The sequence below is a fragment of the Schizosaccharomyces japonicus genome, assembly GCF_000149845.2.
Source record: "Schizosaccharomyces japonicus yFS275 unplaced genomic scaffold supercont5.3, whole genome shotgun sequence".
Lineage (NCBI taxonomy): Eukaryota > Fungi > Ascomycota > Schizosaccharomycetes > Schizosaccharomycetales > Schizosaccharomycetaceae > Schizosaccharomyces > Schizosaccharomyces japonicus.
The window spans coordinates 2,374,166-2,397,007 of record NW_011627862.1 but is presented as its reverse complement, the minus strand read 5'-3'; the positions used below and the strand labels follow the sequence as shown (position 1 = coordinate 2,397,007).

The 22,842-nt window shown below is 44.4% G+C and overlaps 11 protein-coding genes across 11 annotated transcripts; 2 read left to right on the top strand and 9 right to left on the bottom strand.

Annotated features, from left to right (window-relative positions):
- Window positions 1-539: 539 nt before the first annotated feature.
- Window positions 540-3,261, bottom strand: SJAG_01805 (PLK protein kinase Plo1). The gene is made up of 4 exons (XM_002173007.2): window positions 3,073-3,261; window positions 2,900-3,004; window positions 1,216-2,847; window positions 540-1,166 (listed from the first exon to the last, which is right to left on the bottom strand). The coding sequence occupies exons 1-4, from the start codon at window positions 3,217-3,219 to the stop codon at window positions 951-953; spliced, it is 2,100 nt and encodes a 699-aa protein (XP_002173043.1). The 5' UTR covers window positions 3,220-3,261; the 3' UTR covers window positions 540-950.
- An 81-nt stretch (window positions 3,262-3,342) lies between these two features.
- SJAG_01804 (Clr6 histone deacetylase complex subunit Pst2) lies at window positions 3,343-7,445 on the bottom strand. Its single transcript, XM_002173006.2, has 3 exons — window positions 7,358-7,445; window positions 6,676-7,308; window positions 3,343-6,605 (listed from the first exon to the last, which is right to left on the bottom strand). Exons 2-3 carry the CDS (start codon window positions 7,083-7,085, stop codon window positions 3,563-3,565), a joined length of 3,453 nt encoding a protein of 1,150 aa, XP_002173042.2. The 5' UTR covers window positions 7,086-7,308; window positions 7,358-7,445; the 3' UTR covers window positions 3,343-3,562.
- Window positions 7,446-7,812: 367 nt separating this feature from the next.
- Window positions 7,813-10,057, bottom strand: SJAG_01803 (zinc ion transporter Zhf1). The gene has a single exon (XM_002173005.2). The coding sequence runs from the start codon at window positions 9,509-9,511 to the stop codon at window positions 8,267-8,269; it is 1,245 nt and encodes a 414-aa protein (XP_002173041.1). The 5' UTR covers window positions 9,512-10,057; the 3' UTR covers window positions 7,813-8,266.
- Window positions 10,058-11,803: 1,746 nt separating this feature from the next.
- On the top strand, window positions 11,804-12,421 carry SJAG_06634 (xanthine phosphoribosyltransferase; the record flags this gene model as incomplete). Its single annotated transcript, XM_011050773.1, has 1 exon — window positions 11,804-12,421. One exon carries the CDS (start codon window positions 11,804-11,806, stop codon window positions 12,419-12,421), a length of 618 nt encoding a protein of 205 aa, XP_011049075.1.
- A 461-nt stretch (window positions 12,422-12,882) lies between these two features.
- Window positions 12,883-13,504, bottom strand: SJAG_01801 (anaphase-promoting complex subunit Hcn1). The gene has a single exon (XM_002173004.2). The coding sequence runs from the start codon at window positions 13,258-13,260 to the stop codon at window positions 13,036-13,038; it is 225 nt and encodes a 74-aa protein (XP_002173040.1). The 5' UTR covers window positions 13,261-13,504; the 3' UTR covers window positions 12,883-13,035.
- Window positions 13,208-14,498, top strand: SJAG_01800 (hypothetical protein). Its single transcript, XM_002173003.2, has 3 exons — window positions 13,208-13,395; window positions 13,493-13,768; window positions 13,854-14,498. The coding sequence occupies exons 2-3, from the start codon at window positions 13,689-13,691 to the stop codon at window positions 13,990-13,992; spliced, it is 219 nt and encodes a 72-aa protein (XP_002173039.1). The 5' UTR covers window positions 13,208-13,395; window positions 13,493-13,688; the 3' UTR covers window positions 13,993-14,498.
- Window positions 13,445-15,915, bottom strand: SJAG_01799 (CMGC/CK2 protein kinase Cka1). The gene is made up of 3 exons (XM_002173002.2): window positions 15,727-15,915; window positions 15,380-15,660; window positions 13,445-15,226 (listed from the first exon to the last, which is right to left on the bottom strand). Exons 1-3 carry the CDS (start codon window positions 15,770-15,772, stop codon window positions 14,549-14,551), a joined length of 1,005 nt encoding a protein of 334 aa, XP_002173038.1. The 5' UTR covers window positions 15,773-15,915; the 3' UTR covers window positions 13,445-14,548.
- A 103-nt stretch (window positions 15,916-16,018) lies between these two features.
- SJAG_01798 (eukaryotic protein) lies at window positions 16,019-17,568 on the bottom strand. Its single transcript, XM_002173001.2, has 5 exons — window positions 17,295-17,568; window positions 17,123-17,221; window positions 16,819-17,056; window positions 16,610-16,772; window positions 16,019-16,554 (listed from the first exon to the last, which is right to left on the bottom strand). Exons 1-5 carry the CDS (start codon window positions 17,416-17,418, stop codon window positions 16,330-16,332), a joined length of 849 nt encoding a protein of 282 aa, XP_002173037.2. The 5' UTR covers window positions 17,419-17,568; the 3' UTR covers window positions 16,019-16,329.
- On the bottom strand, window positions 17,505-20,638 carry SJAG_01797 (cytoplasmic alanine-tRNA ligase Ala1). The gene is made up of 2 exons (XM_002173000.2): window positions 20,483-20,638; window positions 17,505-20,414 (listed from the first exon to the last, which is right to left on the bottom strand). The coding sequence occupies exons 1-2, from the start codon at window positions 20,625-20,627 to the stop codon at window positions 17,674-17,676; spliced, it is 2,886 nt and encodes a 961-aa protein (XP_002173036.1). The 5' UTR covers window positions 20,628-20,638; the 3' UTR covers window positions 17,505-17,673.
- Window positions 20,639-21,384: 746 nt separating this feature from the next.
- Window positions 21,385-22,116, bottom strand: SJAG_05247 (CCAAT-binding factor complex subunit Php3; the record flags this gene model as incomplete). The annotated part of the gene is made up of 3 exons (XM_002172999.1): window positions 21,385-21,581; window positions 21,855-21,915; window positions 22,018-22,116. The coding sequence occupies 3 exons, from the start codon at window positions 22,114-22,116 to the stop codon at window positions 21,385-21,387; spliced, it is 357 nt and encodes a 118-aa protein (XP_002173035.1).
- Window positions 22,117-22,170: 54 nt separating this feature from the next.
- On the bottom strand, window positions 22,171-22,530 carry SJAG_05246 (hypothetical protein; the record flags this gene model as incomplete). The annotated part of the gene is made up of 1 exon (XM_002172998.1): window positions 22,171-22,530. The coding sequence occupies one exon, from the start codon at window positions 22,528-22,530 to the stop codon at window positions 22,171-22,173; it is 360 nt and encodes a 119-aa protein (XP_002173034.1).
- Between the last annotated feature and the right edge of the window lie 312 nt (window positions 22,531-22,842).

Genomic DNA, 22,842 nt, shown 5'->3' with positions numbered 1-22,842 from the left:
GGGATTAAGCGGCGAATTTGTGGTGAAGATTTAGCCACTCGACCACCAACGATAGTTTTAGAAAGCCGGAAAATTTGCCGTAGTCACCGGCTGTTAGTGTATATGAGTAGTCAGTGAGTCTTGAATTAAATGATATGAACTAGATATGGAAAGTGTAGTTTAGATGCTAAGGTAGTTTGTTTGGTAATGTGCATGAAGTTAGGAGAGCAACCTGCTTAGAATGTATCGAATACATTGTCTGTTTGTTTTTTTAGTAAGTCCTTTTAAGGATCAATAAGTCGAATCTACATGTCAACGAACATAGTTATGCGCCAGCGTAGTCATTGAATAAATCATGAGTGGACCCTGAAGGTTTATTGGCAAGAGGAATACACTTCCAGGACCCTTGTAGCAAAGCCTAAGTCCGGCAAGTCTCGTTTGTCATTAGTAAGTGGACTTTGGTTTAATGAACTCGCAAAGATTGAACGAGTTGTGCAATAGTAGTCGAAAACCTCTTTCGTAATAACTTTACCTACTAAAACTCCTCATCTATTTTTTATGCTCTGGAACAATGTTTGCACCATCGTTTTTATTATACAATTTATCTTCGCAATACCATTCGTAATCAAATAACTTTCATTTAGAATATGTTTAAAAAACTGAAAGGAAGGGATAAAAGGGGTCGAGTATATCATCAATGGTTTTAGGTAGTTTCGGGAAGGAATGCTTAAAGGGATCCAAAAGTTTAAGCTGCTGCAGTAAATTACAATGCTTGTCCTTGACGTCTGTCTATGTCCTTTTAATTTTGTAAAGCAGGGAGGGAATAGTGGTCCACGCCACGTATATCAGACGTGCGGAACAAAAGCAGAGGAGCAAGGGAAATTAATAAAAAAGTGCGAAAAAAAAATGTTGAGAAATTAGGCTGTTTGACGTGTCCAAATTAGTTTGGGTAGAACAAAATCATGATCGGTCTAGTCCGTCGTTTCCTTTTGACTATTGCCGCCACGGAGTTTCATGGCCCAGAGTTCGAGTGTTTCGCGAGCATACAGCAGCCTCGCTTTGAGTTCTTCTGAATGAAAACAAGCTTCCTCCATCGAAAGATGGAAACGTCTCTTTTCCTTATCGAGAAAAACAAGATGTGTGCCTTCACCGGAAACGATCAACTTTGCATGATCGGTAAAATTGTACTATAAGCAAGTTAGTAAGAAGGAGAGAATAGTTTAAGCAAACACATACTTGAATGGTGCCATTGCTCAGGCGGAATAAAATTGCCTGCCGTGTTCGTAAATAACTATGCATAAAAGCCATATGTGTCGCTTTTGCACCGTTGGATGCAGCGTGTTTGGCTTGACTGGCAAGCGACAAGTTCTGACCCATATAATTCTTGAAATGTTTTAACAAATACACCTTATTCTTAAGAGCGTCAGGAATGTTTGTCGACGTAAATAACAAGCGTCTGAGAGGAAGATTGCGCTTGTGGACAATGTAGTCGAAATAAGATTCGTCTGGTGAAAGAACAAGCGACGACGAGTCGTTAAAGTGAACACCTACTGACTCATCGGAGAGTTGGTAACCAAGACCGTACCGATTTGAATAGTCCACCCACTTCGTGATAATGAAAAGTGAAGGCCAACGCTCAACAGCCCGCGGATCAATAGTGCTCGTTGCCGCTCGTGTCTCAATAGCCATCCCAATACGCAAAGCAAGCTTACGAATACTCATCCATACGGACTTCTCATTGTCTGCAGGTTTCGCTGTGTCAATAATTACTTCGTGGGTTGACATTCGTTGGGATTCAATGGCTTCAGTTGTTTTTGAAGAACTAATTCGCTGCTCGCTAAGTTTCGATACAAGTGCTTCTTCACGCAGCTCAGTCACCCGAGAAACAGCATAGTCTCGACGAGGTGCCGCCGCCGCTAAAGAGGCTTTGTGAGTAGCATTACTGTACGCAGCCGCCGGCAGGTCTTCAGCACCAATTCTCATTACCGGCACAACACGATCACGAGGACTGAGGACACTTGGCAGAATTCGTTCTTTGTCTGTGTCTTGGTCATTTTGCAAAGCATAAGGTTTATGTTGTTCTATACCAGCAGATTTACCAAAACCAACTCCTGAAGCCGTAGCCACGTAGTCAAGATTGCGTTGGAATGCTTGTGAAGATTGGCTTGTGGGCCAGGTGGGTTTTTGGTCCAAGACCTCGTCTGGTAAACTGGCTGCCATATAGCCAGTATGAAAGAAGGCATGGTCGGCAATTGCATCAATGCTTGGCCGCGTACTAGGATCTTGAGTAAGCAAAGACGAAATAAGGTCTTTGGCCTCATTCGAAATTTCAAGACCTCGAGGAAACTTGTACGAGTTGGCCTTGATCTTTTTGTAAATCGTTTTCACTTCTTTATCCTGGAAAGGAGGCTTTCCAACAAGCAAGGCAAACATCACAACGCCCGCACTCCAAAGATCGACTTCAAAAGAATGGCCCTCTTTGGAATTGAAGAGAATCTCCGGTGCAATGTAGTTTGGTGTACCACAAATAGTCATTTTTCGTTCCTCGTCATCAACTAACAAGGCAGCAAGACCAAAATCTCCAATTTTGACATTATTGCTTTCATCAAGCATTATGTTACCAAGTTTTAAATCACGATGAATAACTCGCTTCTTGTGCATGTACTTCAAGGCACCGAGAATTTGCAACATAAGGAAACGGACTTCGGGTTCCGTAAGATGTTTCCGTTTCCTCAACAAATCCATTAAGGAACGGTGTTCACACAACTCAAGAACAAGATAAACATTTGTTGAGTCCTCAAAACAATCAACAAAACCAACAATGTTTGGGTGGTTCATGGATTGATGGACCTTAATTTCACCGAACAACTGTAGACGTGTGAGCAAACACGGAAATCGAGTGATAGAAGCCTGCAATTACCTTTTGTTTTGTTTTCTCATTCTGTAAAGATCGTTTGGCAATTACCTTGGCAGCATAGACATTTCCATAGTTGTCCTTAACACGAAAACAGCGTGCAAAACCACCCTAATAAAAGAGTCAGTATACCATTGTCACGTAGAAGAGCGAGAGAGGGCTTCAGCCGGTCAACATACCTCTCCAATACAGTCGTAACGGGTATAGTAAATGTTCTTTTTGTTGTTTTTTAAGTTGACCGGCGGAGTAAAACACAGACGTGAAGGCTTCGTCTTCTTCTTCGGAGTAATAGCGGTTTTTGTTTCCTTAACGGCCGCCGTAGCCATCGCTTGATATTTGTTATTGTCAGGAGTTTGGTGGTGCCGCAAACAGTGTAAACATTGTCGTTGTCTAGGCAATGATCCATTTGTTTACATGGATCAAAACAAACATTATTGAACAGGATATGTCCTGGTTATTGGGTTTATTGGTTCAATTAAAGTAAAAGATAAAACAGAGATGCATTCTTATTTATTGTAAAAATTTAAATGCATTTAAAATGTAAAAACGAAATATAGCAGTGCTTTTTTACTATACAAAATCTAGTGTTAAAGGAGCCCAAGTACAATGAGTCTATATACGAGAAACGAGGCCAAATAGCATTAAATTAATAAAGTCCAGGGTACATAATTAAAAGCTTAGAGTTTCAAGGGATCCCGGAAGGGCAGAAAGTAAGCTGGAATAACAGTTTTTCCAACGTTGGGAACGATCAACAATTGTTTTCGTTAAGGTAGACGGTTTGTCTGACTGCAGAGATGCATGAGTGAATGACCATGAGCTATGTAGCAAGACGTCCTCCTTTGCATGAGAGTAGGATAGTCTGTAGTTTTTCGCATTTATTGATAAAGAGATGGTTTTCTTGTCTTCTGAAAAACCACGCAGTTGTTCGTGATGAGCATCTTTGTACAATTTGAAACTTGGCAGAATAGAGCGTTTCAAGTTGCGAGGAATAAAAGGACAGTGAAACTTTCGTAGCGAAATTTCTTTAGTTACTTCATCACTCGTGTAGCTTTTGAAATACTTGTCGCACGCAGCTTCGTTAAGAAAGAAGGGCGCATTGGAAGATAATTCCGTTTTTCGCAAGTATCGCATCCCAAGGTATTTGGACTTGTGATTCCATGTTATTTTGAAGACGTATTCGTCTTGACCCAAGACCTTGTCTACCTGCATGCGGTACATCATATCAGTAAACGCGTTTAGGTCTGGTTGTTTCCCCCGAATTTCAAACAAAGACAGGATGCTTTTGTTCTTGCCGTCGGCAACAATGTGATGCACTTGTTTTGAGAGGGACCATACAAGCTTCTCAGCAGTGTAAAGTTCATACGCCTTGTACCCATAAAAGTATCGCAAGTAGTCCTCATATTGCGCTTGTGTAATTATTCCGCAGAGAAGACGAATGGTCATGACAACCGTATTTCGATAATAAGAGCCTTCATCAGGTAAAGGGGGCAGATCGGATTTTCTGTTGCGCCAAATACCCATTTCTAGAACAACGGAGCTTGGTCGTAACTGGTGCAGCCTGGGGTTAACATCTTCTTCAAATGACTTTAACTTCTTCAATCGCTCATATAACATAAACAGATATTGGAAGAATAAGTAAAAAATGGAATGTCCATAATACTCTGTCACCTTCCCAGGCTCGCCAAATGTTTCTCGGGGCCTCCGAAGAACAGGCGTGTTTCGTTGTGTCTCAGGACTGTCATTCGGTTGCTTTATATCCTGTGCCGTCGCTGAGTCTGAATCTTCAGACTGGTAAGTGGAAGAGAAAAGCGGGAGCTGTGTAGCTAGCGGCTTCGTTTCGTCAATGATCAAATCTGGATACATGACTTCGGGTTCGCCATCAACAACCTTGTTTTGTTCACGCTCATTTTCTTGTGCTCGTAATTGCGCGGTAGCCGATCGACTTTGTCGCTCAGCAAGTTTTGGTATTTTTGCATTACCGGTAAGTTGTTCTAGAGAAGAAGCACGCTTCCTCCGTGAACGATTAGGTGCAATTGGATCGCATGAATCTTTTTCTGATTCGTCTTTTTCAAATAACGGCTCCAAGCATTTGTGCAAAAGCTGCTTCTCCAAACCAAAAATTTCCGGGATAGTGACTTTGAAAAAGTATTCAACTTTTCGTAATCCACTCGGGGAATTACAGACAATGTACGTGCATACTAAGTAGCAAACATCCAGGAAAATATTAACGTCATCAATTTTGTGCGAGAAAGGTGAAGCAACTTCAGCATGTTCTGGATATGCTTTAGCGGTCTCAAAAGCCTGCATTTCTGCTGACATAAAGAGAAACTTCGGCATTGTTAACTTTTTATCCGCCGACTTAAAGTACAAGCTCTGTGGGTCCATGTGCTTGTCGTAATTTTGATACTCGATGTCGCGCCAGCTTGCTGAAAGGCTGTCCCGCAACGCTCGCCATTCTTCATCTTTCTGTTTTACACGATTTAATACGAGAGGAACGGCGATGGAAGGTGTCTCGTATAAACCTTTAATCATGTCATTTCCAAGTTCAGGCGTGTAAATCCACTTCACAACTTTCTCGTAGATGCTCACAGTTTTACCACCTAGTCCTGGAGACAATTTCATCTCGGCACGTTCCTTGTCAGACATACTTTCTATCCGTTCGGCGATGGGCTCTAAAAGATTAATCGTCCATGTTGTTGCCTCGATATGCCGATCAAATTCATATCGTTGTTCTTCAAGCTTTGTCATGGTCTCTTCGTAGGGTGTTTTTCGCTGCACAATGAATCCAGCTTCTTCGGATGCCCAAGTAGGATGGCTTACCCAGGCATCATTACATACACTCCAGGCCAGCTCATCTCTGCCGCTACAAGCAACTGTTTGCTCACTTTTAGGTAGTAAGCGATAGCTTGGACCACTTTTGGGGAAACTGTCATTACGCGAATAGAAGTTTTGTTCAAACTCACGCGGACTAGTTTGCATGATTTCCAGGAAACGAGTCCACAGAACAGTGTTCATGCCGATAAAATCGTACACATGATTGAGAAGAGCGTCTCGGTCGATAATTTTTTGTGAGAAGAGATTTAGTAGTTTGAAGAACTCAGTGGACACATTTGGTTTTTTTAAGTATTCAGTTACCTGGCCGAAGAAAGCAAGGTCGTCGACTGGTTCTTTAGGCGTGTTTAACAGAGCGGAATAGGACGGTCCAGGCACCAAGGCGGGAATAAAAGGAGAATGGTAAGTAGAGTAGCGGATTGCTCGCAATGGTAGCGAGCCTGGAGGAGGAATAGCGGCAAAAAGGAGAGCATGTGGAAGGAAGTAGGAAAACTCTTGTTGCAATCGAGAGTGGCCTTTAAGTTGAGCTTGAATTTGCTTGGTTACCGAATCGGCAGAAACACTTCCATTGCGAAGAAGCTGAAGTGCTTGACGAATTCTATGGATTTTTTCGGGTGTCTTGTGCAATTTCTGGCACAAGTGTGTCGTGAAAGCGATGACTCTTTGGACATCTGACAACGGGTCAGGGTATGTACCTGAGTACGAAGAAGAAGAAGCATGAACACGTCCTGTCGGCGTGTGCAAAGCTATGTTTTCAGGGTCGAGAGGAGAGTAGCTGAAGGCATACTGTTTGGGGAGGAGAGTGTTAAGAGCTATGAGGATGTGAGGGTACTCTTTAAAAAGTATGTAAATTCGCTCAAGAAAACCAAAAAAATCAATGCTAAGGAAGTTAGTAATGAGGTACGGTGGTGAATCAAGCTAAGAACAGATGTTCGAGCTGGAGTGCGTACATATTTTCGAGGTATGAGTAGACAATCTCGAGAAACTCATAGTATATCGAGGGCTTGTCAAACAACTCGTTTGAGAGTTTTTTCAAAAAGTTGTCCTGGTCTTCTTGGGAGGAGGAGTCCGGAGTTGTCGGCAGGGCATCTTTTCGAAAAGAAATACTGATATCGGTCGAAAGTTCTGTGTGAACTGATCCGTTTTGGGTAAGGCCTTTGTTTTTTGCACTGGGCACTTCATCTAACCTTTCCGTATGGTTCGGCATTAGCATGTCGATATCATCGGGTTCTGTTTTTACGACTGGTCCTTGCCGCCTGAAGTCTGGAGCTTGTGCACCATTATCCATCATTTGTTCCGACATGTGATGAGGAGGAGGACCATGCATAAAATTGATGCTAGTGAGTAGTGATTCTTTCATCAAAACCAAAAGTTCGCTACGAACGGTGGCACATGCAGAAATGAAGTGTGTCGTGTGTATGGAATTGTAATATACGAGTATTCCAAATGTCGTCCAAGTGATAATTCTGTTATAGACGGATGAGACGTAGGAATTACTCTGTTGTTTTTTCTACTACCGAGGTAATTGCTCTGGCAAGGAGGTCCGAGCTGTGAATTCAAAGAAGGCCAAAAGAGCTAAGGTACTATGTCGGTGAGTCAGTAAGTGGAGGAAGATGGATTTCAAGTCCGTACGCGTTGTACAAAGACGCACAGCAGTAGCACACAGCACAAGAAATGGTGTAGGCAAAGGAAAGGAATTTGCTGAAAGCAACGACACAAGATTTGGAGTAGGAATGAAATATCTGTTCGAGAAAGACTTAAATAAAAATGAAAGAAACAGGAAAAGAATATTAAGACTAATGAAAAATTAAAGTTACGAAGGATCTAAAAGCGTAAAAAAGAAACTACATTGTTAGTTAGAAAGCGAAATTGTTTATGACTACAGTAGAATGTTTACCCTGTTTGTATAACTTATATTTGGACAATTACGAAATTTACGAATAAGTGTATATTATACTGCAAACAGACTCTCTATTAGTAAAACGGAGTATTACCTTTTACTAAGCACTGATTTTCAAGCCTTGGTTCATACAGAAGGACAATCCGAAATTTATCAAAACTTGTTATAAAAGCGAAATTCACAACCAAATAAAACCAAATTTAAAGCCCGTCATGTACCCTACGGCATTTGCACAAACACGATTCAGTTAGTCTTATTAAACTAAACCTATATCACCGAATGTAAGAAGAGAATCATAGGACGAAACGCTGATTAGAAATATAAAGAGCGACCAGGGAATACGAGCGCCACTCGCAATTGCACTGCTCAGCAGTCCCGAATGCGAGATATCCTACCAAACGCAAACAATGCTTTCTCACTCTTAAACGTTACGAAGCTACTCGCATACGATTGAAATTGTAACAAAGCCAGTCAACAAGAACGACCTAAACGTGATGTGTCAAGCGAATGCCGATCCAGCGGACAACCAAACTTGCCCTGGTGACACTCAAACCGTTTAACGGAAACGAGAGCTCCAAAGGCTACAGTAATACAGACACATGCACACACGCAGCTTGTCCCAAATCAGCAATACGGAAGGCTTACTGGTGGTCGATGCATTCTTCGCCACGACAGTCACTGAACTGTGTTACAAGACAAGCTTCGTCAGCAGGAACCTTGTTTAAGGAAGGCTTGCGACTAGCAACATTCGTAAACTCGGGTTGAATAGTGCAATCGTGAATACCATACATGTGCAAAACATTGCGAATGTCAGTGGTCAGCTTCATGTAGGCTTCACCATTGTCTTCGGACAAATTCACGCAGACGTGCAAGGTCGCAATCAACTTCACGTCCGACAACTGCCAAATATGAAGCTCGTGCAACGACTCAACACCAGGGAGAGCAGTGATCTGTCTGTGAAGATCTTCAATACGGATACTGTGAGGTGCAACTTGCAAGAGAATCAGAGCAGCAGATTTACACAGGGGGATGGCAGAGGCAAGGATAATACCCGTAAGGACAATACTGACCATGGGATCAAAGTAGTAGCGCCAAGACCAGTTGGTGTAACGAATAACAATAGCAGCAGAAATAACACCAAAGTTGCCCAACGCATCACCCATGACATGGAGGAAGACACCTCTCATGTTCAGGTTGTGGTTATGCTTCTTCTTAGTGCTTGAAGTCTCAGAAGAGATACTTGAAGTGGGCTCCTGACTGGTTCCTTGGTAATGGGTATGCTTGTGAGAAGAGTGATCGTTGCTGACATAACTAAGCAGGGGAGAGCTTTCGGAAGGTTGGTCGGAAGACAAATTGGCGCCCTCAAGGTCAGCACTAGTGACACTCAAACGGCGGCAGCGGTTAACAACGGTGGCAGGGAGCACGGACTCAATATCGTCTTCGGGAAACGAGGAGTCGGCATGATCATGATGGCCGACCGCATGGTCGTGGAAAAGAACAATACCAACAATGTTGCTAATGAATCCCAGGATACCAACCGTAAGCATAAGCATGGGGTTTGTAACCTCTGGGGGAGTAATGAAACGTTGAATGGCCTCCAAGAAGATGGACAAACACAGAGCAACCAAGAAGACACCGTTCACCAGCGCACCCAAGATTTCGGCGCGTTGCCAACCGTAAGTGTATTTGGGCTTGTGGTCACGTCTTTGAGCAAGACTAGTAGCCCACAAGGCAATGATAAGACTGACGATATCATTGAGCATGTGGAACGAGTCAGCGATCAATGCCAGGGAATCGATCATGTAACCCGAAATCAACTCAATGAAGAAAAAGACAGTGTCAATCGCAAGAAGAAGCGAAATTTTAAGTTTTCTAGAGATAGCCATAGTTGATGAGCTGTTGACGTTTCGAAAACACGTAAAGAAACCACGGATTAGACTTTAGAATACTAAAGCAGAAACAAAAAGAAAAGAAATAAGACGTACGAAGACGACAGAAAGAAACCAACGAGATTGAACGAGTGACAGTAAACAATGAGACAAGACGTGTGTCTTACTCAATTAAAGATACAATAGGAACAGTCACTAACAGAACCGTTAGCTAGAATTTGCTTACAACAAATTTGCAAAAGTTGTCAATAGGGTCTTTGGCAGAAGACAATTGAAAAGGCAGTGTGAAAAACTGCAAACGAAAATTAGCAGTATTTAGCCTTTCAAGCCGAGGGAACAAAGCAGGGCTTAAATATTAGAATACAACCCTTAAATAAATTTAAGTACTCGTAGCTCTTGGCACACAAAAGCGACAAAAATGAGCGATTTCGGTGCAAACAAGAACGAAAACTGGTCTATTTCAGCCAGAAATCGTCAGGAAAACGCAAATCTGCTCAGCACAGAAATTCCAAATGTGTTGTGTACTGGACAAGTGAAGATGCCTGTGAGAATTTACCTTTTACGTGTCGGGAGTCTGTTACCTGATGTGTTATGCGTTGTTCCTTCTGACCGAATGGCCACGTCATATTGAGGGTCTACCGGCAATTAGATGACCAATCAAGGCGATATTCAGTCACATCAGGTGTGTCGCTGGTTCACTCTGACACGAAACTGCTAACGCATTAAGTCTCTAAGCTTTTGTGATTGGGTTTTCACGAGATCATAGTGCGCCTCATGTGCTTCCGCTAAGATAAAATTTAAGCGGGGCCCAAGTTGATTGAGCGAAAGTTTTGGACGGATGCGGCAATTAAGCGTGCAGGATGATTTGTTGGCTAGATGATGGAATGTATCAATGAAAAACACGGGCATCAGAATCTGGATTTGACTCCATTGCGCACAAGGCGCAATAACCTTTTGGGCTGTGTAATTTTTTGTCGTCCTTTTGTGTCCAGACCCTTGAAAGATATATCTTATCAATGATATATGGCTGGTCGGCTATCAAAGAACGTGGTAAGACAAAATTATGTCACTGCCGAAACACAGCTACCACATCGGCCTTCGTTCCTCGGTTAACGTTCGCTTAAGAAAGAGGAAGTCATAAACAGTGAGGGGACGAAAGCGCCATCTACAGTTAGCACCTAATGCCTTTTACGCTATTGCAACATCATTTATTTAGCCAGTTTAGAAAGGTGATAGGAATTCTCGGGCCGCTATTGGAGAGGGGAAGAGCGAAAGAAAACAAACATGGACTGTCGTATGTAACAAAGATGAATTTTGAGCTGCAGTATATAAGTACGAGTAGTCATCGAGAGGGGGGTTTCGGGGATGGACAATGTGAGCTTTTGAGCTTGACAAATTTTGTCTGTAGCGTTATTTAAATAAAACATCATTAGGGTGTATTAATCATTGAATATATGTCAAACAGCCTCTGAAAGATTCTAGGAGGGCGGAATCGCTAGTTTTTTGTTCTGTTTAGCGTTATTTAAAGTTAAAACAATACACTTAGGGTGTATTAATCATTGAATTATATTGTCTAAAACTAGTCCTTCTTGTAAAGTATTTTTTTTTTTTTCGTTTTTTTTTTTATTTTATTATTAAATTAATTAACCAAATTTTTGCTTTCACTAAGAACACAATGTATACAGCTCCCTTACTGCCTGGCTGAAAGACGGAAGTACCCTGGCACCTTTTCAAGTACATAATGAGTTTCTCTGCATGACTATAAGTGGGAACTCCTTGTTTTCGTTGATATGACTTTGATTTTTTGCCTTTCGGTTTTCATTTCGCTTGTTGTCGTTCGTGCGACAACCTTGCAACCCTATTTCTCGCTTACACCCGCACTAACCACTGCTTATTTCAATAGCCCCTGAACACTACTCCAGCTTTTATATTCCTGGGGGAGTATGCGACCCCCTCGATTTTGTCCGTTCATGTCCCACAATGCTTTATTCTCACAGAATTACGAGCCTTTCTCATGTCTGATTTGAGCGCTGAGAATTTACACTTTTTGAGGGGTTAAAGCATCCATTTTTAGTGCTCAAATTAGGCACAAAACAGTATCTAGAATCGTTATCAGTCATGCTACGTAACTCTTCGCGTAATTGCAACGCTATCTTTTTCCGGCATAAAGTTGTGACTGCTGCTTAGTAAAAAAAGACTAATACTGTTTCGCAACCTTCTGAATACCATACACCCCTTCATTTCCCCCCACAGGTACTGTAAGACCAATTGTCTTGGAATCACTTCATTATGGAGCCCAACCGTCTTTATGTTAGCTATAACGATGTGCACAAGATGTGCCGCGAGCAAGCCAAGGAGATTCTCGCTCGCTTCCGTCCTGATGTCATTATCGCCATTGGCGGTGGTGGTTTCATCCCCGCCCGTATCCTTCGTACTTTCTTGAAGATGCCCGGCCAAAAGAACATTCCCATTCAAGCCATTGGTCTTTCGTTGTACGAGGAATTGGTTTCTGACGCACCTGAAGAGGTTCCAGGCGTGGAGGTCAAGCGTACCCAGTGGCTCGACTTCAGTACCCTTGGTATGGTCGACTTGGTGGGCAAGAACGTTCTTATTGTCGACGAGGTCGACGACACTCGTACCACTCTTCATTATGCTGTTCGTGAGCTTCGTCGTGATGTCGAAGCTCAGGCCAAGAAGTTGAACCGTGAAACCGAGCAAACTAGATTCGGTATCTTTGTCGTTCACAACAAGCTGAAGCCCAAGAATGCCGAGTTGAGCAAAGATTTGTTGGACAGCTACTACTTTGTTGGTCAAAACACTCCAGACTGCTGGATCATGTATCCTTGGGAGGCTGTTGATATTGACGACCACGACAAGCATGTTGCCGCCCAGGCCGAGAAGAAGTAGAGTCCTTTTGTTTTGTCTCTAAGTTTCGTTTCTGATTTTTTGGTCTCTCGGTTCATTCTTTTTCGTTCTCTTACTTTTGGTGTTCCTTTTTGCTTCCACCTGGTTTGTGTCTATAACTCGATAATTAATTCCCATCTAGCTTTGGGTGCAAGCATTCAAAAACACCTAATTAAAAAAAAAACAAAACAAATATGCAGGCGGTTCACTGGTGAAAAATGGTGGACTTGCACGTCCTCCATTGGGTCATTGTGCAGCGCCCGTACTTGTTAAAGTGTCATAAGTTGGGAGTTTTGCGTAGCATGATTGTATCGTTGCGCTTATTCCTTAACAAGCTTTCACTATCAAAACACCTGTTGCCCTCGTTTCAAGGCATACACCGATTCAGTGTGCTAAATGTTTGTTCACTTCAAACTCTACCAGCTCTACTGACTCTACTCTCTTTCCCCGCTGACGCAAGCAAATGTGGTTATCTAACGTTGATATTTTATTGGTCATAAAATACGAGTTATCTCGTAAACTGTACATATGAGACATACATCTCGACCACGGACTTTTGCTCTTTGGCTACTCGACATTGTCCTTGAAGTGAGAGTAGTAGATCCTTCACATTTGTACTAGTTTCCACTGCCAGCTCCCCGGAGCACATTGTTAATACCTATCCGTGACTCCTTGCTGGCGTGCTTAGATGAAGATGTCAATTCGCTAGAGACATTGGATGCACGGCTTGTATGTTCGGCACCGTGTCCAGCAAGACTTCGTTTCTCCTTCATCTTTTCATCATCGTAGGCAAGCACATCTTCAGCCGTCACTTGAATAGCAGTTGGTGGTCTCCGAATCATTGTTGTTTGTTGTATGTGAAGAGGGTGGTAACGTTTGCTGAGGGAATGGGTCGAATTGGGAGTTGACGTTTTTTGTGGCCCAAGAGCATCTAGAGGTCGGAAAGGGGAATGTGTTTTGTTTACGTTTACGATAGGGTACGGTAGGCAAGCTTAGCGGGACGCAGCGGAGAATTGAACAACTGAAACAAAATGCGTAATTATGTATAACGAGACTTTCCACATTTACTAAAAGTTAGGATTATGTTTTCTGTCCTTCGACTGTCACTGCAATAACTATTAAAGGTTATTTAGCATACTCCTACGTTGAAGAGATACCGCACTAAGACGGTTTACGTACTACGCCAACACGCGCAATACAAGATAACAAGGCATACAATAATACACAAACCTCCAACACAGTCCTACGCACTTTTTCACCTGCCTTCACCATGACCGAAGACGAGTTGGAGCCCACAGAAAAAATTATTCTTGAAGAGCTGCAGCTTACGCTGCAAAGATGTACCATCATGTACGACACCAACTTAAGCAAGCTATAGGCCTGCTGTTTGCATTGGGGTACACTGGTCTAAAGTAACCACTAACACCAATCGTAGTAAAAACAAACTAGAGGAAGCCATAAGGTGCACGACGATTGAGGACGTAGAAACACGCTCGAAGCTCCTTAGCACTATTTCGTCCCGCATGACAGCATTCCTGACTCAACCTGAGCATGTCCAAAGAAACAAGTTATAGACAACAAGTAGCTGCAAATACGACCATTCGACGTTAAGGCGATTAGTGGGAAAGTTGTCTGTTTTGCGTACGTGAGTAATAGAGAACAGACTAAAAGCTCAACAGACAATGGCGATCATCAATATAATGACATTAACAAAGCAGACGCTTTGTCCGTATAATGTTCACGCACGATGAAGAGAGTAAAAATGAGAAAAACAAACGGTAAGGGAAAGATGAACGGTGCGACGCGTAAGTTTGTACGTGTATTGTGGTTGCGCCGTAATCATCTGCAATAGTACGCACACACATTCAAATCATGAAGCCAGATGACGATGCGTGTAGGAAGCAACATAACGAGGGAGCTCGAAGGTAGTATGTACGTATGCGGGTCTGTAGAAAAGGACGAACATGCAAGCGAAAATGGTATCTGCCAACCTATCCATTCCCATTATGACACGGGGCCAAAAAAGAGTGTGTCTAAACGCAGTCGGTTCATGCAATTGCAAGCTGTAATTAATTTCTTTTATGTCGTCGCTGTCGTCATCCAAGAAACATTTCATAGCAAAGGGGGCTTTTACGTTTGTTTCAAAGCTTGAAAGTATGGATGCGCCATGGCTTCACGACAAGTGTAACGTTCCTGGTGATCGTAGCGTAGCAGGTGAGAAAGTAAGTCAAGAGCTTCATCGTTGGCAAGAGCACGATTCTCACGAGTGAGGAACGAAGTCCAGTCTCGTTTGGGGTAGTTGCCCAGAATGTCATCGTAGTGACGGTCGAGTACGATGTTGTACTTTTTGATATACGCATACAGTTCCTCCGTGCCAAGGACCTTAGCAATCTTGACAAGTTGATCGTAATTGTCACGACCACGGAAGAACGTGTCCTTCTTAAAGATCATGGCCGCAAACATAACGCCGAACGACCAAATATCGAGAGAATAGTCGTACTCCCGGAAGTCGACAAGCAACTCTGGACCCTTGAAGTAGCGACTAGCCACACGTACATTGTACTCCATGCCGGCATGGTAAAACTCGGCCAATCCCCAGTCAATCAACCGCAACTGACGCTTTCTATGATCAATCATAACGTTATGGGGCTTCACATCACGATGCATGATGCCGCGGGAGTGACAAAAGTCCAGGGCCTTGAGCAGCTCATTCATGTAGTAACGGATATCATAATCAGTCAAAGTAGGATACAGCGTACGGAAATCTAAATTGTCGACATACTCAAAAATTAGAGAAGGCGTTTTACTCTAGGCTGCGTTAGTAATAGTGCTCGTGACGACGAAAACGCGACAAGTAGTATGAAAACATCGAGAGACGTAAATAGAGGGAACAGGTGAATGGGGATCCCTTTCAATCCCTTTTCACCCCCTCCGTCCATACTCTTGCCCAACTAGACTCACCTCTGGATCACGGACGATGTCCAGTAAGGAAATAATGTTAGGTCCACCGGCCAAATTTTGCAGAATCTTTAATTCACGCTTGATCTTCTTGTTTTTCACTGGTTTCAACACCTTAATAATGCATTTCGTGTTGTTGAGCACGTTGATGCCCTCAAAAACTTCACTGTACTTTCCGCGACCGACTTTTCTCAGAATCTCGTAGTTGTCTTGGTATCCGTATTTTTCCTCCAGGTTTTCATAGTCCCAGTACTCTCTAGGCATTTCCTCGTTTACATGAGCATCTACGACCTGTTAATAACAAGTTACAACCATCCGGAAGCCCTGAGCTCGCGTTTTCTCCCACATACAAACTCGTGCAATAGAGACCGGACGTGTTGTTGCCGTAGCGTCCATTTTTACAACACGCCTTGTATGAAATTAAAATCCTTTAGACTTAGTAAGTGCTACACGCCTGTTGCCGAAGTTGTCAGCGCAGAACTACAGGAAACAACAAAATTTTTGCGAGTTGTTGGCGGATGCTAGGAGGCCTCTCGTGGGGTGTCTGCAGCTCGTAGAATTCTCGCTTGGAAAACAACGTGATGTCATACATGTTGTGCTAAGCGAGTATGACATAACGAGCAATGGGGGAAATGCTGGGTACAGGTTACTATGATATACAAAATGCAATTGCGCTGGAGAAACTACGCGTTTTAAAGAGAAACCCTGCCAGGGTATTTATTGAAGGCGAAAGATTGTAGAAAAAAAATTTCGTCTTTTTTAAACGAATTTTGGACAAGTTGGGAAAAAGAGATGAATAATGAAAGTGTTGAAAAAAAACAGAGACGGATTTCGTTAAATGGATATATAGTAGGAGAAGCATTCGTCGAATGCTGTTTTCTTCGGCGCATCCGATGTCTCGCTGAATATAAAACTCACTTGAACACATATCTTAAAAGAAAAATGACGACGGGTTAGTATGGTTCCTTCAGTTCTAAGGTGTCCAAATAACCACCCGTAGACAGTTTTACAGATTTCACGGGTATATTTGTGTTGTTCGACTTGAGAAGATCCTCAATTGCAGATACTAAATTATCGAATTTTGATGGGACTTCATAAAGTGATATTGCTGATGACCATGCTTCGCATTCCTTGGGATTTGTCTTTCGCCAGCAAAAGGAAATGTGGGGAATAAAGTCCTACAAGTTATTTGGTGTCAGTCACTAAAGGTTGCCTTCGATGTAATAAGCATACTGGTCGTAATGGTTGCATTCCGAAAGAAATATTAAGATCATTTATTTTCTGGCACAGTGGCTTCAAGTGGTGCTCATCGAAATGAATTCTCCATGCAAGAAAACCTCGTGTTTGTTGCTCGTTAACCAAGTACAAAACCTTTCCAAGCTGAATTGAAAACGGTCTACAATAAGTCAGACACACAAATCGCTAGAGGAGATAGCTCTTACTGAAAATGAGCCGAGGACAGGGTTTGTTTCCACTGAACGCGAAAGGATTCTTTACTCTCATAATCCAAACAATCCATAGACGAAAGAGTCAGATGAAGCGGTTTAGCAAGACCTAGCTCACTAAAAAATAGAGGTACCCAATCATTGCTTTTTGGCGTACCGTCATCTCTTTCTTCAATTGCAATTTCGGATTTTAGAATCTGCTGAAGTTGACTACTCAGTGATCGCGTCAGCTTCACTATTAACGGAGTTAGTAAGACATTAGCAAAGCCAATGATACTTCAGAGGATGCCGGAAACGCTACCTTCTATGAATGATTGAGTTGTCCATGCCCCTTCAACATGAGCGAAAGTCCGTTTTCTTCCTTGATGAAACACAGGGTCATCTAGTAACCGCGGGGAACCTAAACATAGCACACCGTTTGTTAATCTTTCGAAAACGAGATTGCATTTACTGTTCCTCAAAAGCTTACATACTTCTATATTTGTTCTCGAATTCCTCCGGCAAGCTCAACTTTGGTCGACTTGGTGCATTTTCAATTTCATTAGAGCTCACATCCGTGTCCGAATCCGAGCTACTATAATTCACTAATGCTGCCATAAAACGACACAACGCTTAGAATTTCCCTTCTGGCTGTTCCACCAAAAAAAGGATCTGTAAATGGGGAGTGCCGAACGAGGTGTAAAAAAAAAGGTTGGTAAAACAATCAATTGCTCCATACTATCCCACAAAACACACACTCCTTCCAGTTACTTTTGTACTTCGGAAATCGTCCTTTTATATTGCCCATGTCTAGATTTTATGCAACACTAAAACAAGAAAATTTATGTAAACCTTTTATCAACCAGCCCGCGGTTAAAGAGTAAGCTTGCCTTGGAAGAACTCAATAGCTTCCTCAATAGCTTGGTCAATCTTATCGGCATTGGTACCAACACCTTGGCAAGAATCCTTCTTACCACCACAGCGGCCACCGACAACGTGAGAAACCTTTTGAGACCATTCTTGAGCGGTCACCTTAGGTAAAGCCTCTTGAGAAACCAAACAGGCGTGAGCAACCTTGTCCGGCTGGGCACCGTTCGAAGCCAACAGATACAGACTCTTGCCAGCCAAGTTCTTCTTTGCGTAAGAGATGGCAAAGTTGAGAACCTTAGGGTTCGGAGAAACATTAAGCTTAGAAACGAAGAACTTAGACTCAGGATGCTCTTCAAAGTAGTCAGCAACGGCCTTAACAGCATCCTTTTGCTCCTTGGCGTTAGCAGCCTTGACTTGATCTTGGAATTGCTTAGTGATCTTAGTGAACTTCTCCTTCATAGCGTGCTTGCGGAGAGCAGACACGGAAAGCTGAGACAAGTCGACAGTGACCAGCTTAATCTCGGCTTCCTTTTCAGGTCCATGAGGCATGGCAGCCAATCTGTCAAGTCTTTGGTCAAACTCGTTGGCGATACGGCAGACTTGGTTGGCATCGGCTGCAGTCACGGCAACAATACGACGAATACCCTTCGCAATACCACTTTCCTCAAGGATGACAAAGTCCTTGATTTCACCAGTCTTGGGAAGATGAGTACCACCACAGAACTCAATACTGTATTGGCGCCATTGCTCATTCTTGGGATCCTTGATGATCTCATCAATGTCTGCACCGACACAGACAACACGGACGGGATCGGGATACACCTCGCCGAAAACAGCACGAAGACCAGCAATTTCCTTGCTAATAGCAAGAGGAAGCTCCTTGGCGTAAACTCTAAGATTCTCAGCAATCTTCTGGTTGCAAATGTTCTCCACACGTTCCAGCTCCTTGATGCTCAAGGCGGCCTTGTGAGAAAAGTCGAAACGGAGCTTCTCGGGAGAAACGAGAGAACCACGTTGGTCAACACCCTCACCCAAAACTTCACGAAGGGCAAAGTTAAGAATGTGAGTAACGGTGTGGTTATTCATTAAAGGACGACGACGAAGTTCGTCGTATTCACAGATAACCTCGTCACCGACGTTCAAGGAACCATACTCACAGAAACCAGTATGGAGAACATATCCACCGTACACTTGGACATTCGTCACGCGGAACTCAAGCTTGCCGTCAATGGTAATACGACCAGTGTCGTACTCTTGACCACCCTGCTCAGCGTAAAAGTTGGTACGGTCGAGCAAGATGCCAATGTTCTCACCAGCCTCAAACTTCTCGGTAGAGGTTTGGAAACCACTAGGATGGTACAGAGCCTTAACGGTGGCGTTGATGGTGCCAGACTCGTGCTTGAAATGGTCATCGGTCTTGGGCACCTCGGGCATCTTAGCCAAGGCACCAAGAGCGTGAATATCCAAAGTGACCATGGTAGCGCTGTCACCACCAGCCTTGGCTGCACGACGACTGATCTCCTTAGAATGAGCCTGAGCGGCGTTGAAGCCCTCAACGTCAATCTTAAGACCGGCTTCTTCGGCCATCAAGTGAGTCAAGTCAACGGGGAAACCGTATGTCTCGTACAAACGCCAGACATCCATGCCCTTAAGCATCTTAGACTCAGTCTTCTGGGCAGCAGCAGCGTATTGCTCAAACATCTTCTCGCCGCGATCCAGAGTACGAGAGAAGGATTCCTCCTCCTCGTCCAAAATCTCCTTCACATCCTCAAGCTTGGAACGAACTTCGGGGAAGAACTCACCCATCTGCTCAGCGACAACAAGAGCAAGACGAGAGAAGAAATCACCAATGGGGGTATTGAATTTTTTGCGCACATAACGAGCACCACGACGCAAGATACGACGAAGCACGTAGCCGCGTCCCTCGTTGTTGGGAACACCACCGTCGCTAATGGCAAACGTCAAGGTACGAACATGGTCAGCAACAACGCGGTAGGCCGTGTCGATGCCATCCACATCGTCTTCGCCCATGCGGCCCTCGTAAGGGCGAGCACCAGTAAGCTCTTGGATTTTTTGGAACAAGGGAGCGAACAGATCGGTATCATAGTTGGACGACTTGTTTTGCACAACGGAAACCAAACGCTCAAAACCCATACCCGTATCAATGTGCTTGTTGGGAAGAGGACGCAGGGAACCATCCTTTTCACGGTTGAACTCCATGAACACAATGTTCCAAATCTCCAATACATTGGGATCGTCCTGGTTCACAAGCTCAGGAACGCTACGGCCGCCAATACGGTCGTAATGAATCTCAGAGCAGGGACCGCAGGGTCCCTGCTCACCCATCTCCCAGAAGTTGTCCTTCAAGTTACCGGGGATCACACGCTCGGGGGGAATACCCATTTCAAGCCAAATGTTCTTGGCCTCCAAATCAGGACCAAGTCCACTCTCCTCGTGGCCACCAAAGTACGTCACATACAGTTGGTCAGGATTCAGTTTGAACACCTCGGTAAGCAATTTCCAAGCCAGAGGAATAGCCTCCTTCTTGAAGTAGTCGCCAAAAGACCAGTTACCCAGCATTTCGAACATGGTGTGATGGTAGTTGTCCTTACCCACGTCCTCCAAGTCATTGTGCTTTCCACCGGCACGAATGCACTTTTGAGAGTTGCAAGCACGCTTCAGCTTGGCGAAAGAGCTCGAAGGGTCAACAGTGCCAAGGAAAATGGGCTTGTACTGGTTCATACCTGCAGAATTCGTGTCAGAAATCCATTTATATGCGCACACACGCCGAAGGAAGCTAAATCACACGTACCAGCATTGGCAAACAACAGCGTTGGATCCTCAAACGGGATAACCGAGGAGCTAGGAACAAAGGTGTGTCCATGCTCCTTGAAGTAGTCGATAAAGGTACTCCGGACCTTATTAGCAGGCCATTCGAGCGTCTCCGTCGTAGACATGGGTGAATTTGGACTGCGTGGTAGAGGAAGCGAGTGCTGGCGGCGTCGTCCGTAACATGGTGGAACAAGGTTACTGAGGTGGAGCGCACTCGAACGAGTCAACCCTTGGACGACGGCAAGCGTGTGGGCCAGACGGGACATGCGAAGGAAGAGAGCTTGTCGCACGAGGCGAAGACGGACGGGACGGACGGACGGAATGGGACAGGGACGGAGGAATACAAAATGGCGCGGGAAACAAGATAGTCAAACGAAAAAAACACTCGCCGCGCTGCGACTTTATATAAAAACAAGGTTAAAAGCAAACGACTGTGCCGGAGACAACTTGCGGTGCAGCTGTCGTCAACAGCGCTACGGGGAACTATAAAAGAGAAAGAACTACACAAACCGTCTGAACGCACACAAAAACGAAACGGGGGATGGTTGATAAAGTACACGGACAGGTACAACGGGGAAAGCTCATTGCAACGGGATCGACCTTCAGAGCGTATCAGAGAACAGCTGTCCCGCGTATGTGATCTGCACGTCGATCATGCAGGCAAGGTGGGGCGGTGGGGGAACGCGGGGGTGAAGCAAGGCAGTCAATGAAGACGAGAAGGTACCACCCGAAGGACCAAGAAGAGACGGACGAGAATGACACAAGGAGCGGGAGACAAGGTGGAGGAGGAGCAAGAAGACTAGAGATGGAGAGAATTAGAACGGTGGCCGCATCTCTCCTGTCACCGTCCGTAGCTTGCTCACAACCGCCCCCGTCTATTCCTTAGGGTCCCTCTGTCCGGGGCTTCTTGCGGCTCTCTTTGGAGTCGGCAAGACGAGACTGCTGCTGCAGTTCTCGATACTTCGTGAGAAAGATTTTAAGCACCTCCGCGTAGTTTTCGAAGCCAAGTGTAGACATAGCCAACAACACATCCTCACCAGTAATCGTCTTGCGTTTTTCTTGAGTGCATTGATCCGATGCTGAGTTAAGTTAGCGAGGATGCGAATGCGAACACAACGACAGATGAACGAAGAAGACGCAGTAGGGTCTGCTGAGCTAGGGGAGGCACCAACTAGTGAGAACGAATCGTCAATGTCGTCGGTGTCGTCAGTGTTTGAAGCACTACCGTCAACGATAAAACAACAACAACAACAACAAACAACAGACACCACCTCTCAGCCTGCTCTATCACTTGCCGTCCTCGATGCCCAGCTCTGCTTCCCCTCTGCGTCAATCTGTCCGGCGAGGCGTACCTTCACTAGTGATAAACGAAATAAACTCACTCACGCAGTCTTGAACACAGTCTTTAGCTTCCTATCATCGTCAGCATTGGCTCGTTTCGAGTTGATGGCCATAAGCTTTTCCTCCCCTCCTGGGGTTCAGAAATCTCATGGCTTTTCTGCCCGGTTACTTTACCTTTGAAATTTTGGCGTTCTCAGGGAGCGCTGACTTCATTATGCGAGCAACATTTGCTATTGGTAACAGATTTGAGTACTCCAATTCGTCAGGGGACATCGTTACGAGAAGCAGCGTTGGGTTCGCGCAAAAAGATCCTGCAAATGGCGGTGGTTAGCAGACAGTCTGGTGGTGGTCATCGCAACGACGCTTCCCGAGGAAGGCGTTTGTGTGGCAACGACTCTCGTAACGAGCACGAGAACTAACGAGAGCCGGGAGCGAAACGGGCTTTCGACTAACAGGCGACGGAGCGAGCAGCAGCCGAGAGACGAAGAGCACAAGTGGGATGAGTGGGGTATGTGGGGCAAAAGCGAAAACGGGAGCCGTCCGAGTGTCCTCGTGCGGGCTGGTGAAGGTTTTTGGTGGGGTGCACATGTGGATGCGCATGCCATTCAACACTCTACACCGAAGTGTCTGGGGATAGCTGCTGCTGCAGGGAACAAGCATCAGCTCCCATACGTCAACCACCCACATGTACTGGGTGTCCGAGCGACTCCTTAGGCTAACCAGGCTCTCATAGTGCTAGCGTCGTTGCAAGATCTCTGACTCAATGTCATTTCTTACCGTTATCCTTCAGTGAGTGGTTGTAGGTTCGTTGGTGGTGGCTCTGGCTAGGATGTGATTCGATGAGCTTCTGTCGTCTAGCTTTTATCTCGTGTTTTCGTAACGAGAAACCTTACAAAGGAAGCGACGCTTAGTTTCTTTTTCCGAAAGTCGCGCGAGAACTGATGTCACTTTTACAGAATATCGTGTGCCATGTGAACTTCTAGAACGGCTTTCTTTTTT

Bases quoted from the DNA above. Each gene is read 5' to 3' on its own strand.
- SJAG_01803 (XM_002173005.2), bottom strand. From the start codon at position 9,511: ATGGCTATCTCTAGAAAACTTAAAATTTCGCTTCTTCTTGCGATTGAC.
- SJAG_01797 (XM_002173000.2), bottom strand. From the start codon at position 20,627: ATGTCTACGACGGAGACGCTCGAATGGCCTGCTAATAAGGTCCGGAGT. The intron at 20,415-20,482 runs GTACGTGTGATT...CGAATTCTGCAG, and splicing joins GCTGTTGTTTGCCAATGCTG to GTATGAACCAGTACAAGCCC.
- SJAG_01798 (XM_002173001.2), bottom strand. From the start codon at position 17,418: ATGGCAGCATTAGTGAATTATAGTAGCTCGGATTCGGACACGGATGTG. The intron at 17,057-17,122 runs GTAGCGTTTCCG...CTCCGTTAATAG, and splicing joins AACTCAATCATTCATAGAAG to TGAAGCTGACGCGATCACTG. The intron at 16,555-16,609 runs GTATGCTTATTA...AATAACTTGTAG, and splicing joins GAATGCAACCATTACGACCA to GACTTTATTCCCCACATTTC.
- SJAG_01800 (XM_002173003.2), top strand. From the start codon at position 13,689: ATGACCGAAGACGAGTTGGAGCCCACAGAAAAAATTATTCTTGAAGAG. The intron at 13,769-13,853 runs GTACGACACCAA...CACCAATCGTAG, and splicing joins CTGCAAAGATGTACCATCAT to TAAAAACAAACTAGAGGAAG.
- SJAG_01805 (XM_002173007.2), bottom strand. From the start codon at position 3,219: ATGGCTACGGCGGCCGTTAAGGAAACAAAAACCGCTATTACTCCGAAG. The intron at 2,848-2,899 runs GTAATTGCAGGC...ACACGTCTACAG, and splicing joins ATGAGAAAACAAAACAAAAG to TTGTTCGGTGAAATTAAGGT. The intron at 1,167-1,215 runs GTATGTGTTTGC...ACTTGCTTATAG, and splicing joins TGAGCAATGGCACCATTCAA to TACAATTTTACCGATCATGC.
- SJAG_01801 (XM_002173004.2), bottom strand. From the start codon at position 13,260: ATGATTCGGAGACCACCAACTGCTATTCAAGTGACGGCTGAAGATGTG.
- SJAG_01799 (XM_002173002.2), bottom strand. From the start codon at position 15,772: ATGGACGCTACGGCAACAACACGTCCGGTCTCTATTGCACGAGTTT. The intron at 15,661-15,726 runs GTATGTGGGAGA...AACAGGTCGTAG, and splicing joins GGTCTCTATTGCACGAGTTT to ATGCTCATGTAAACGAGGAA. The intron at 15,227-15,379 runs GTGAGTCTAGTT...AACGCAGCCTAG, and splicing joins ACATCGTCCGTGATCCAGAG to AGTAAAACGCCTTCTCTAAT.
- SJAG_01804 (XM_002173006.2), bottom strand. From the start codon at position 7,085: ATGAAAGAATCACTACTCACTAGCATCAATTTTATGCATGGTCCTCCT. The intron at 6,606-6,675 runs GTACGCACTCCA...TAACTTCCTTAG, and splicing joins TACTCATACCTCGAAAATAT to CATTGATTTTTTTGGTTTTC.